The 14508-nt window shown below is 36.2% G+C and overlaps 1 protein-coding gene across 1 annotated transcript in view; it reads right to left on the bottom strand.

Moving 5' to 3' along the window:
* LOC110463124 (kinesin-like protein KIF12) overlaps positions 1-9923 on the bottom strand; it is a 117006-nt gene extending 107083 nt beyond the window's left edge. Inside the window, exon 1 of the mRNA XM_021517487.1 lies at positions 8896-9923. Coding sequence (XP_021373162.1) covers positions 8896-8996 — 101 coding nt within the window. The 5' untranslated portion in view covers positions 8997-9923. The remainder of the gene's footprint in view (positions 1-8895) is intronic.
* Positions 9924-14508: the final 4585 nt, after the last annotated feature.

Here is a 14508-nt window from a genome sequence, read left to right as displayed (position 1 = left end):
GGGGGGGGGGATTATTTTATACACTCGAATGAAAGGGAAATCTCGAACAAGTAAAACGGGGGGCTATTCTTTAAATTGTTGGAGAGTTGTCATTCGATCTTTCAAAATAATTTAGTGAAAACGAACAACTGACCACATTATCAGAGTACAACTTACCTAGACCTTCAATTATGTTTAAGCTTATGTCATTCATATCGACCAGCCAATATGTCCATACCCTCTGACAAAACTTCCAAATGAACGTATTACTCAAAATATTAATATCAGATCAAAACAACAAGTACAGTTACAGGAGAAACTTTCTTAATCGGAAAGAATTCCCCAAAATCTTTATAACTAACTAGGTTTCATGTTATTATTAATTTTAAGAATCAGCGGTTCAATCGTTAAGGATCCTGTCTATGTCACACTGCACTGTGGTTTTACCTATATACAGTAACCTCCCCTTAAGGATCCCTGTCCCATTACACTGTGGTTTTACCTATATAAAGTAACCTCCCTTTAATGATCCCTGTCCCACTACACTGTGGTTTTACCTATATACAGTTACCTCCCCTTACGGATCCCTGTCCCACGACACTGTGGTTTTACCTATATACAGATACCTCCCCTTAATGATCCCTGTCCCACTACACTGTGGTTTTAACTATATACAGTTACCTCCCCTTAAGGATCACTGTCCCACTGCACTGTGGTTTACCTATATACAGTAACCTCCCCTTACGGATCCCTGTCCCACGACACTGTGGTTTTACCTATATACAGTTACCTCCCCTTAATGATCCCTGTCCCACTACACTGTGGTTTAACCTATAAACAGTAACCTCCCCTTAAGGATCCCTGTCCCACTACACTGTGGTTTTACATATATACAGTTACCTCCCCTAAAGGATCACTGTCCCACTGCACTGTGATTTTATCTAAATACAGTTACCTCCCCTTACGGATCCCTGTACCACTACACTGTGCTTTTACCTATATACAGTAACCTCCCCTGAATGATCCCTGTCCCACTACACTGTGCTTATACCTATATACAGTAACCTCCCCTGAATGATCCCTGTTCCACTACACTGTGCTTTTACCTATATACAGTAACCTCGCCTTAAGGATCACTGTCCCACTACTATGTGCTTTTACCTATAAACAGTAACCTCCCTTTAGGAATCCCTGTCCCACTACACTGTGGTTTTACCTATATACAGTTACCTCCCCTTACGGATCCCTGTCCCACTACACTGTGCTTTTACCTATATACAGTTACCTCCCCTTAAGGATCTCTGTCCCACTACACTGTGGTTTTACCTATATACAGTTACCTCCCCTTACGGATCCCTGTCCCACTACACTGTGCTTTTACCTATATACAGTTACCTCCCCTTACGGATCTCTGTCCCACTACACTGTGGTTTTACCTATATACAGTTACCTCCCCTTACGGATCCCTGTCCCACTACACTGTGCTTTTACCTATATACAGTTACCTCCCCTTACGGATCCCTGTCCCACTACACTGTGCTTTTACCTATATACAGTTACCTCCCCTTAAGGATCCCTGTCCCACTACACTGTGGTTTTACCTATATACAGTTACCTCCCCTTAAGGATCCCTGTCCCACTACACAGTGGTTCTACCTATATACAGTAACATCCCCTTAATGATCCCTGTCCCACTACACTGTGGTTTTACCTATATACAGTAACCTCCCCTTAAGGATCCCTGTCCCACTATGCTGTTGTTTTACCTATATACAGTTACCTCCGCCTAAGGCCCCCTGTCCGACTTCACTGTGGTTTTACCTATATACAGCTACCTCCCCTTGAGGATCCCTGTGCCACTACACTGTGATTTTACCTATATACAGTAACCTCCCCTTGAGGATCCCTGTCCCACTACACTGTGGTTTTAACTATATACAGTAAACTCCCCTTAAGGATCACTGTCCCACTACACTAAGGTTTGACCTATATACAGTAACCTCCCTTTAAGAATCCCTGTCCCACTACACTGTGGTTTTACCTATATACAGTTATCTCCCCTTAAGGATCCCTGTCCCACTACACAGTGGTTTTACCTATATACAGTAACCTCCCCTTAAGGATCCCTGTCCCACTACACTGTGGTTTTACCTATATACAGTAACCTCCCCTTAAGGATCCCTGTCCCACTACGCTGTTGTTTTACCAATATACAGTTACCTCCCCCTAAGGCCCCCTGTCCCACTTCACTGTGGTTTTACCTATATACAATTACCTCCCCTTGAGGATCCCTGTCTCACTACACTGTGATTTTACCTATATACAGTAACCTCCCCTTAAGGATCCCTGTCCCACTACACTGTGGTTTTACCTATATACAGTAACCTCCCCTTAAGGATCCCTGTCCCACTACACTTTGGTTTTACCTATATACAGTTACCTCCCCTTAAGGATCACTGTCCCACTATTATGTGCTTTTACCTAAAAACAGCAACCTACCTTTAAGAATCCCTGTCCCACTACACTGTGGTTTTACCTATATTCAGTTACCTCTCCTTAAGGATCCCTGTCCCACTACACAGTGGTTTTACCTATATACAGTAACGTCCCCTTAATGATCCCTGTCCCACTACACTGTGATTTTACCTATATACAGTTACCTCCCCTAAAGGATCACTGTCCCACTACACTGTGGTTTTACCTATATACAGTTACCTCCCCTAAAGGATCACTGTCCCACTACACTGTGGTTTTACCTATATTCAGTTACCTCTCCTTAAGGATCCCTGTCCCACTACACAGTGGTTTTACCTATATACAGTAACCTCCCCTGAATGATCCCTGTTCCACTACACTGTGGTTTTACCTATACACAGTTACCTCCCCTTAAGGATCACTGTCCCACTATTATGTGCTTTTACCTAAAAACAGCAACCTACCTTTAAGAATCCCTGTGCCACTACACTGTGGTTTTACCTATATACAGTTACCTCCCCTTAAGGATCACTGTCCCACTATTATGTGCTTTTACCTAAAAACAGCAACCTACCTTTAAGAATCCCTGTGCCACTACACTGTGGTTTTACCTATATACAGTAACCTCCCCTTAAGGATCCCTGTCCCATTGCGCTGTTGTTTTACCTATATACAGTTACCTCCCCCTAAGGCCCCCTGTCCCACTTCACTGTGGTTTTACCTATATACAGTTACCTCCCCTTGAGGATCCCTGTCCTACTACACTGTGATTTTACCTATACAGTAACCTCCCCTTGAGGATCCCTGTCCCACTACACTGTGCTTTTACCTATATACAGTTACCTCCCCTTAAGGATCACTGTCCCACTGCACTGTGGCTTTTTCGTATATACAGTTACCTCCCCTTAAGGTTCCCTGCCCACTACACTGTGGTTTTACCTATATACAGTCACCTCCCCTTAAGGATCACTGTCCCACTACTATGTGCTTTTACCTATATACAGTAGCCTCCCCTTAAGGATCCCCGTCTCACCACACTGTGAGTTTACCTTTATACAGTTACCTCCCCTTGAGGATCCCTGTCCCACTACACTGTGATTTTACCTATATACAGTAACCCCCCTTATGGATCCTTGTACCTCTACACTGTGGTTTTACCTATATACAGTAGCCTCCCCTTAAGGATCCCTGTCCCACTACACTGTGGTTTTACCTATATACAGTTACCTCCCCTTAAGGATCACTGTCCCACTACACTGTGGCTTTTTCCTATATACAGTTACCTCCCCTTAAGGATCCCTGCCCACAGCACTGTGGCTTTTTCGTATATACAGTAACCTCCATTTAAACTTTCGTTCGGCTATAGCATTACCACAGTTAGACCAGAGCACTTCCGTTCACCAGGTACCCAGTCGGTTACAGCGAGAGTATAACAATATGAAATGATTTTCCACTCAAAACATTGTTGTTGATTTTATTTTGTTAATTTGATCTTTATTTTTCCTAGAAAAAGGCAAGCAAGATGTGGTTTTCTTTTCAGAAATTATTTATCAAAGTTTAAGTCATACCGGAGGTTTGGTTTGGTTTGTTTTACTATTTTAACAGCTATTGTCATTTCAGGACGTGCCAGGTTTTGATGGTGGAGGAAAGCCGGAGTACCCGGAGAAAAAACACCCACCTACGTCCAGTACCTGGCCACTGCTCCACGTAGGCCTCGAACCCGGGAAATGTCAGACGTCTTGACCACTTGGCCCACCGCGGCCCCTTGATCATACCAAAGAAAAACAGTTTCCAACACCTAGTTACGGTACGTTTATAGCCGTGGTACGGGTATCCTTAACTATGCCCTCATTCATTATAACACAATGCTATAAAAACTGTCACAGTATGAAAAGTCGTCACACTCTTTTATAAGTAACTGTCCCTGCATTTTATAGGGTTATTATATCGTTACTTTACATTTAAGTAGGGTAACAGTTTATAACAAATACCGATACTTAGATAGCACATTAGGTCATTGTAGTAGTGAGTACTGGGTGTACAGACACTATTATCCACTAGTTAGATTATATTTTCTGAAATAGCACCAGATCATTCATCATCTTCTGTGGAATGGCAGTTCTCAAATTAAACACACAATGTCTAATTCTTAAATAATTGATATTCATGAATACCTTTTAAAATGTAGGACGAGCAAATGACCAAATTCTCTTAATCTATAAAAACATCATAACGGGAGAAATATTTTTAAAGTTTCAATTTACTTGCAAAACATTTTAAACTGATTATTATTTTGACAACTACAATGATAACTAGTATATATCTTATTTTTGTATAAAGAATTCCTCGCCTTTTTCAACCCCGAATGACATTTACATAATCATATTACGTGATATTGTACTGCTGGAATTGATAACGCCAAATAGCACACATTTAAACAGAGCTTAAAAAACAGACATGTGAAACATTTATAAAAGAACATAATGTTATGACAATTTCATGGGGTGTCGTTTGCCAAAGTGGCTTTTCAGCCGACTTCTTTTTGGTCTGTCAATGAATTCTTTCAGAGTTAAATTTGTTCCATTTATAGATATGACAGCGGGACCTTTAAGTATTTTCAGTGTAGTGTTAATACAACGAAATACGATACTAATCCATTGACTAAAAGATACAACCCACACAGGGCAATCTCATAGTTTATTTTTATGGCTGAATGTCACATCTGGTTAACCTCTTTGCCAAGTACACTTTAAAATATATCTTCTGAGATTGATGTGCCCATTTGGATTTATCAAGCAAACAATTTATCAAATAAAAAGAATATTGAAAGTATGTCAAAAATTATATAATAACAAACAATTAGATTTGGTAAGCTAACCAGGATTTAAAGGAATCGTTATGAGACGGTCCACTTTTATGGTCAGGTGCTTGACAACCGATCGACTGTTTTGATTTTACAAATAAAATAGACTTCCCTTGACGAAAGTTTCTTAAAAATGTCTATTAAGGGTAATACACCATGTCTTTAAACGCATTTTAAATCAATAGAGGTAATTTTAGTCGGTAAATCTGTAAAAATATCACAAGCTAATACGAGCTCGTTACATATATATTTAACCGATATTTTCCCCACGGAATTTCGGCAAATTTTCTATTGACTTGAAAAAAACATTATGGTTATTTCCCAATGTGAAAGAAGCTGTGACCTATCCATCAATTCACCAGTGAAAGAAAATGTAAACAATAGTATTGATATTAATATTGATGTTAAAAAAACAGACCAAGGTTGGGCCTAAAGTATTACACTGCATATAATCAAACGATTATCATCATCTACATTATTGATGTTGTTCATTCGATAAAAAGAAATTTTCAGAGTGTATGGTTGTGGCGGTATGAATTAACAGTACACGTCGAAGCAAGGTTAACAATAACCATTTGTTTGATAGCTTTTGTTTGATTGTGTTTTACGTCCTATTAACTGCTATGGTCATTTAAGGACGTGCCAGGTTTTGGTGGTGGAGGAAAGCCGGAGTTCCCGGAGAAAAACCCATCGATCTACGGCAAGTACCTGGCGACTGCCCCACATAGGCCTCGAAACTGCGACCCAGTGGTGGAGGGATGGCAGTACCAGAATGTAAGATGCCTTAACAACTTGGCCACCGCGGCCCCTGTTTGATTGCAGACACTTTCTATACCTATGTGCTGCTGGTCATCTTACGGCCGGTTGGGATCAGGTTTTCTTTTTCTTTTGTTTTGACATTACTTGGATTGGACCTAAATTTACATGGCGGGTGTCGTCGATGAAGCGGAAGTTTCCTTATACTTTTACAGAGGGTTCCATGTAAATCTTTCCTTAGTTCATATATCACCATAGTTTTAACGATTTTGAGTTCGAATCATGGTTTTGTTGAGACTTTGGTAATCTGTTGTTGTTTTCAATGATGGTAACTTTAATCGACTTTCACAAAAACGCCTTTAATTGTTTGAATGCGTCTAAATTTAGTTCATGGTTTACAATGACAGAGTCTTAGAATGCTCAGCAATGGAACATTTTTGTCTACAGATGATACATTTACGAGTTCAAATAGTACCAGATGATGTATTTTAAATTCAGAACGTAGTTATTTGTATATGTTGTAAACATTGAGTTCGAGGATAACGGCTTCTGACTCGACAACACGAATCAACCCTTACTGTAGATAGACATTAATACATATATTTATTAATAAGACATGCTGCGATGTCAGCAAAGATTCGTTCATTTGAAGTGCAAGATACTTCAAAATTAAGCCCTGATCCGTTTTTGGTGGTGGCTTTAAGAATTGTCTATGAAATCATACCAATGTTTTAGGCCATCCTTCCCTGACAGGCTTTGAAGTACTCTATCATTTCAGAAACTCTAGTAAGCTGTAGATAAATGTGCCATGTGTTTCCTATTATGAAGTATAAATACAGTTTGTGTTCGAAGTATACCAGGTCAATACTCTAGTCCGACTATTGCGGTCATAAATGAATGTTTATCAAAAGGCCTTGTATTAAAACCCATATATCGACCGCGAACAGCTCATAGTTGTATGTCAAAACTGGATCCAATTCCTCGGATTATTGGGAGCTGTAAAGCGTGTGTAAGAAACCCGTCATGTAGTGTGTAAATTAGCCAGTGATATACTTATATTTTATGGCATTTTTGTTGCTGACGTTCTTTGTTTTAATTTTAAGATAAAATTAGAAACATTGTTGATCAGAATTTAATATCAGTCTACACACTCAGTTAGTAGGTGCATTGTAACATGGCTGTGTAGTATGTCTGAAGTATAACAGTAATTGTGGTTTTCTGATTATCGAAATTCTGTTGTTGCTCAGGTATTGTACGTGACATCAGTTGTGAGTGTGTATTATAGTCTACATAAAGTATCTAAAAAAGAGCAAATAAAAAAATCATTTTCTAGTCCAACCAGGCGCTTTTTCAAGAGTATTCCAATGTTTTGGCTAAGAATGTTTCTTTCCTTTGAACATTTCTAATTTGGGGTTATTTGGGTAAAGAAAGCAAACATACTTTGTTGTTCGGGAAATAAGAATCCAAGTACGGTGTTTCTGAGAAACCTCTGATTTATAACATAGAACTATGTTTTGAAGATTTAATTTTATTTGTATCCCTACTTAACGTAATTGAAATCGACACTTCAAAATTATTAATGTATAACACTATGGCCGATACAATGATTTTACAGCCGAAAGAAGAAGATATTCTTGAAAATAACCTCATCTTAAGGTTGATAAATAACTGTAAAAACCTTATTGCATGTAAATAACTGTATATTATTGGTCACAGGGATACTGGAAACTGTATGCTAAACTGAGGTGTGTTCCTTCTAAGTTACGAAGCTTTTATTAAAACTGGATTTCGGCTGTATGCTGTATTCTAAATCACATAAGTCTTTTTTTGTAACGAAACTTAATAAGTTAAAGTTACATGATTTTACGCTACAGTAATTGTAAGAATAAGAGCAATGATTTATCATAATTATCATAACTTCCATAATGGTTATTACATAAGAATAAGAGCAATGATGTATCATCATCATCATCATCATCATCTTAATGGTTTTACTAAAAAATAAGAGCCATGTTTTACCAAAATAATCTTATAACCGGTATTGATTATTACATAATAAGAATATCCATGATTTATCATGATAAACTTAATCATTGAATGGTTATTACATAATAATATGAGCCACGATTGATCATAATCATCTTAATCACCATAATGGTTATTACATAATAATAAGAGCCACGATTGATTATCATCATCTTAATCACCGTAATGGTTATTACATAATAATAAAATAATAAGGGCCACGATTGATTATAATCATCTTAATCACCGTAATGGTTATTACATAGTAAGAATAGCCATGATTTATCATGATAAACTTAATCATTGAATGGTTATTACATAATAATAAGAGCCACGATTGATCATAATCATCTTAATCACCGTAATGGTTATTACGTAATAATAAGAAACACGATTGATTATAATCATCTTAATCACCGTAATGAAAAAGACTAAACTGATGCAGAACTACTGTAGGAAAAATCCAATGTTTCTACTTCAGCATCATGGTATATCAGCCATATATGAGACATGTGTATGATATATGATTTGATTTACATACTGTTCTAACTCATTGGGTTTCTCAGTAAAAGGGGTTTAAGAAAAGTTCTTCAAATTTTCACAACTCTTCCTTTACAATGGTTAATCGTGAAAGACATTCGACATTGTATAGTCATGAAATCATACAAAACGTATTTAAGATCAACGAAGGAACACTGAAACAAATATTTTCAAAAGTGTATATAACAAAATATTTATAAACATACTTCAATAATGTTTTAAAGATAACACAAAAGTGACAAAATAATGTAACTTACTTGCTTGACAGGAGACTCATTTTTCTGTCATTGAAGGATAACCGAGAGAGAGCAGGGGTATCCATGGCGCTGTCGTAACTTCCCCTGCTGTCCGATTTCATTGTGTACTCCAGCGCTGGTAAGGAAACACGATCTTGTTTGAACTTCCAAAGGAACACAGATCCAGGGATTTAAACAACACTTACTGATCGTATTGTAATAAACGGTGTGCTAATGGCTGGCGAACGATCTGATTCCGTGTCTACTTGTATTAGCCAGGGGGGTAAGTAATCCCGAAGTCTCATCTATGTCACTGTAAACACGACTGTACATACAATCTTGTTTGATATTATCAACGATCTTCATCAACGGTTTTGTTTGCACATTTTTTCCGTTATATATCTGTTCAACAAGACAAGCATTCACAACGTTTCAGTGATCGGTAAACCATCTGCCTTGATTCTTGGCATTAATAAGCCGATGTATAAATAACGATTAATATGGAATCTATGAAAAGGAGATTATACTGTATCTAATGGGAAACTATGGTAGATGGTACCTGAACTGCGTTAACCGCTTTATATGAAGTCGGTAAAGTATAAGTTATCGATGGGCTGATAACATGGACGCTTTATGAAATGACGATATTGATCTTCAGCGATATATGGAGATTTGATCCCCATGTAATCTACCGATATGTAATTACGTAAGGTTCATAATTCTAGCAGGAAGCTGTAACAGTATTTCAACCAATTAATTGACACAAAATATGCAGTAAAGACTGGAATCCAGTTATTTATATCTCTACTTCAACGCATGTGTTATTGACCTTCAATCCTCAGTAGAGAAGTTCTTTCCATTGAACCTGATTCGTCTATTTAAATCACATTGACTGCAGCACACAATCATCGTCGATATGAACATGAATACAATGGTTGTGTCCTATTAGGAATTGAAACGTTCCATCATGCTGAACTAGATCAGTGTTAATCCAATGGAAGGAAATGACCTCAGTGAATCGTATTCTTGCGATGTAGTGTGTTGTCGATCTAGAGGAAAGAAAAAAAATACGTGTGTATCATTGCAAGTACAATGCTTGTTTCAAAGAAAGAACCTCAACACATTCAGAAATCTTAAATTGCAATGTATAATTTTGACAGGATATAATCAAATTATTCAACGATAAACCAAGTAACAAAATTTCTTTCATTATTTTCACAATACATCGGGATATCTACCTGATCGTCTGAAAGAGTGTATTTCGGTTAAATTACTCTCAATACAGAACCAATAACACGTGTTTCCTGTTACAAACGGAAGTCGTGAAGGATTTCCAATACAAGGGGCCTATAAATCAAGCTGATTTATTTTTCATTCTTACAATATGGTTATAAAACAGTCACCTCTGGTCTATTAATAATCCCTTTTGCAAAACAGTCAATAATATCTCAATGAAAATTCATGACCTGCCTGAAAAGTCGGTGTTTACCGACCTACTTCTGAATATTTACACAACAGTAGGAGTGAATTGCGGTGCATAACAACGCGGTACTTTTGTTTTACACTGACATAATTTACGTCATCCACCATTGTACAAAGTGATTTCCGGACGTTAAAAACACCAATACCTTCACCTCAGATCAATAATTAATAAAAGATAGCGTAAATTTAAATAATAGTGTATAGGTAACTTATATTTTGATTACATTCAGGCTTATTTGTCAAAGCATTGATGTAGCATCAGCTAACATAAGAAAAAATATAAGTTATAATAAAGAAGTTGAATATTAGCATGAAAGTTAAAGTATTCACATCCGTTGATGTTTCTACTGTACATATATATATGTATATACTATGTATAAAAATGTTTGTTTAAAATGTAATTGCTACGTAATATTTTAAATATTTACCATGGAGAATAACGCATGTTGAGCGATTCCTGTTGTACAGCCATAAAGTGATGTCTACTCCGTAAGCCAAGGTAAAACACCTATGATCTTTTTGACGAAGTGTCATACGCTTGTACGCCTACAGGTCGTTTATTAGAAACACTATCTCCTTTTTGAAATTGGACACCCAAGTTACAATTATACGCTGCCACATTTGTATACATTTACAGTTTTAAAAATAGTTCTGTTTTAACTTGTTTTGGGCATAGAGTCGTGCTTTTGTAATTACTGCCTAAATTGAGGGTCACTATGTTCCGTGTCCGATCACTCACCTATCCTTAAAATCTAGGTAAATACAAAAAGTCAGCTTTAAATTTCAAGGACTTTTCCATTAGCGTCCACATGCTACATCACAATCACCTACACACTCAATTAAAGATAAAAGTTCAAATTAAATTTGATTCTAGCGAATCCACTCAGATCATAAACCGATAATTATTAGAAGTTACTCTCTCGAGCAGTAGGTTAAAAGGTCAGTTCGTCGGTATGGTCCCGTGTGCTATGTAAACATTATAGAAGCTACTTTCATTTAAAATACCAAATAGTCGGGCGTGCCCAGAGTGTATTTGAGACATTTTCATTATAAAACTAATTTCACTGAGACGTCAAGATGAAAGGCAGTTGTGACATGGAAGGCCTTTATCCTTTCAAAGTTCATATATTCATGTCGAATTAAATTGGAAAGCAAGTTAAATATTAAATTTTACTTTGAGTTGTTGTTAATGTTACTCTGATATTTTCATTCTCTGTATAATTGAACATGCTTAATTCTCAAAATATACAATGAACTTGTGACACTTACCATTTTAAATGAAAAACAAATCTTTTTGGGCTCAAACGCTTCAACAATACATATCCACTATCATCAAAACTATATCATATAAAGACAAGATACTAAAAATGCATGAACATCCTTAGTCCAATTTCAAAGGGTTTTAAAATGTGAAAAATGAAAAATACCTTATTGTTCATGTTTATTTAATACCATATTAGAACAAAACATAATCATCTTTTTCTGAACCATAGGTTATAAAGAAAATATACGTAAAGTTTATGTAAGTACTTAATCAAATTCATAGGAATTTTAAATACCTAAGATAAAAATAAAATCAAGGCATATAGATTCAATACTATATTAGAAAAAAAACCTATCCTAGTTTGCCTTATCCATAGCTTTTATCGACACTGAACCAAATGCCTACCCACTATTATATAAATCATATAATATAAAGATAAGGTATTTATAAGGCACCTAAATACTGAACCAAAATTACAGCCACTGGAAATATGATCGATAAAATATTGGATATGTGGATTCAATACCATATGAAAACAATACCTACTAAGCATTATATAAACCATATGATATAAAGATAAGATATTTAAAGGCATGTAAATACTTAACCGAATTTATAGGGATTTTAAAACACGACAGATGAAGTATAAAGAAACCTTTTCATGTGACAGAGCTGGTATGACCTATCCTGATGGGTACCAAGCTGTATGTATATTGTTTACCTGTTTATTACTCCCAAGTCTTTCATGAGCTAAGGGTTAGCTGTCATCGTGGGGGTAACCTGTCCCAGATAACATACCATAAGTGCTCTGTCAAATTTGCGACATTGAAATCTACTAACTGATTTTTTTTTAATATCTAAGTTAGACAAAAATAACATTCGCGAAAGAGTAAAATTGATATATGGAAAGGGTCGAAAGTATTAAAAAGATTTTTTTTTTAATATAAACTGTATAAAATCATCGGAGGAATAATACATGTAGTATATCATGTTGAAACAAAGGTTTCCTTTATCCAAAGCAGGGTATGTATCTAACATAACAAAATTTAATCGTATCAAATTATATATTTTTTTCCATCATTTTGTTATTTCCTGAATTTATTTATTCGTCGTGCCAGATGAGAAGAAAAACAAATAATGCATATCACAGTCGGTTGATATCAACCAGGCACCTATGACAATTTCAAGCTAACGTTTGACACTTGAGAGTGTGAATTAAGCGGTATAAGTGTCGGGTCGCGTTATCACCCCGTTTTCCCGGGTATATACAAACATCCCTATTACGATAAAGTCCCCTGTCGTGAGGTTAGAATCCCTCCAGTATCCTACAAAGCACGGATATGTCATCAACTAATACGATTTACCATCAATTTTAACTTATCAAATTGACAAGCTCTATCAGACGAAAAAATGTACCAAGTGTTATAACTGCCAGGTATGTGTTCCCTTTTGACTCACAACAAGAACAACTCTGAGAAAAAAGGAAATGAAAGATGGCAATGAGAAGGGTTACATTTGTATTAACATTTTACTATTAAAACTACCATGTAGCTTTGTTTTTTTAAAGCTACTTTCAAAAGCACACAAATAGCCAACACACAAAATACAGAAGCAGCTACCAACCAGAATATTAACAAAATCCTTGTTTACGCCCAGTTGGGTTTTATATATATAAAAAAACAACCGCACCACTAGCCTTCTTGGAGTTGCCGAGCCAATCTTTAATGTAACAGTAAGCCGGATGCCCCAAACCAAATAGATTATCAAGGATGAGGGAGTAAGGCTAGTAGAATTCTCTGATCACTCATCAAGTATTGTCTCACATTTAACATATGGACATTTATATGAAAAACCTTCGGGGTAGTGAAATTTAAATCAGAAGAGTCACAATCTTCTTTCTGAACTAAGTTATATAATAGTTCAAAGCACACCACAAACACAATACTGTAACACAGAATACTAATGACAGAGACAATTTGTACCGAATAAATTGAAGGAGTTTGAAGTGGGTGGGTTTGAAATATTTAATATGCTATCGATTTGCAAGACGGCTAGCCAAGGACGCAGGGGATGTTATCCCACAGGTTTCTTTGACAAATAAGGGGCCAGCATCTTCCATCATGTTATCAACAACCAATCAATGACCACTAATACTTACAAAACATATTAAGGTGATTTGGGCCGTAATACAAAATATTTAAAAAAAATAATAAGATAATTTATAGAATACAGGGAAGTTGCAATTATACAATACAGCCATTAACAGGGTGTTTAATATATAATAGGATTTTAAAATACTCCTCAAATACATTTTAAAAGAGGACGAAGTCTGAAAACTACTTCTATGGTACTTATTGATGATATGTGTCTGTTATTATAATCATTTCGCCGTCCGAACATATCGCTGGAGATTTTCGGTTTCTTCTATTAAAATAACCACTCGAAAAACGTTGTAAGGGAGCACCAATCAAAACAGTTACTAAGATAATGCAGTAACCCCAACACAGTCAATATTTACTGCGCAATTTGACCGATAACCATAGTTCTGTCCCTCATCGAGTTGAATCAGATTTCACTATCTTAATTATATGTTTAAGTTTAACATATGTACATAGGTATCAATACTTTTGTGTAATTGTGTATTTTATCAGAGAAAAATTATCAGTTTTAATTTTGTATGTTGGTTGTAGTTTTATTATTCATTTTGAAACAATTACTGAATAAATGTTTTACCTAAGTGTGTCATAAACGCAAAGATGGCCCATGCAACAAAGTCCTGTATAGCAGTTTATTGGTCTCTGTAGGGGTTAAACCTTCATGACAACAGGGTCACGGTTCCTGTATTTACTGATGAAGATTTACCTCAGCCCTTGTCCCAACTTATTGTA

The sequence above is a fragment of the Mizuhopecten yessoensis genome, unplaced genomic scaffold (genome assembly GCF_002113885.1).
Source record: "Mizuhopecten yessoensis strain PY_sf001 unplaced genomic scaffold, ASM211388v2 scaffold10867, whole genome shotgun sequence".
Taxonomy (NCBI): domain Eukaryota; kingdom Metazoa; phylum Mollusca; class Bivalvia; order Pectinida; family Pectinidae; genus Mizuhopecten; species Mizuhopecten yessoensis.
Note: the sequence above shows the minus strand (reverse complement) of the source record. Positions and strands in the feature narration are given on the sequence as shown.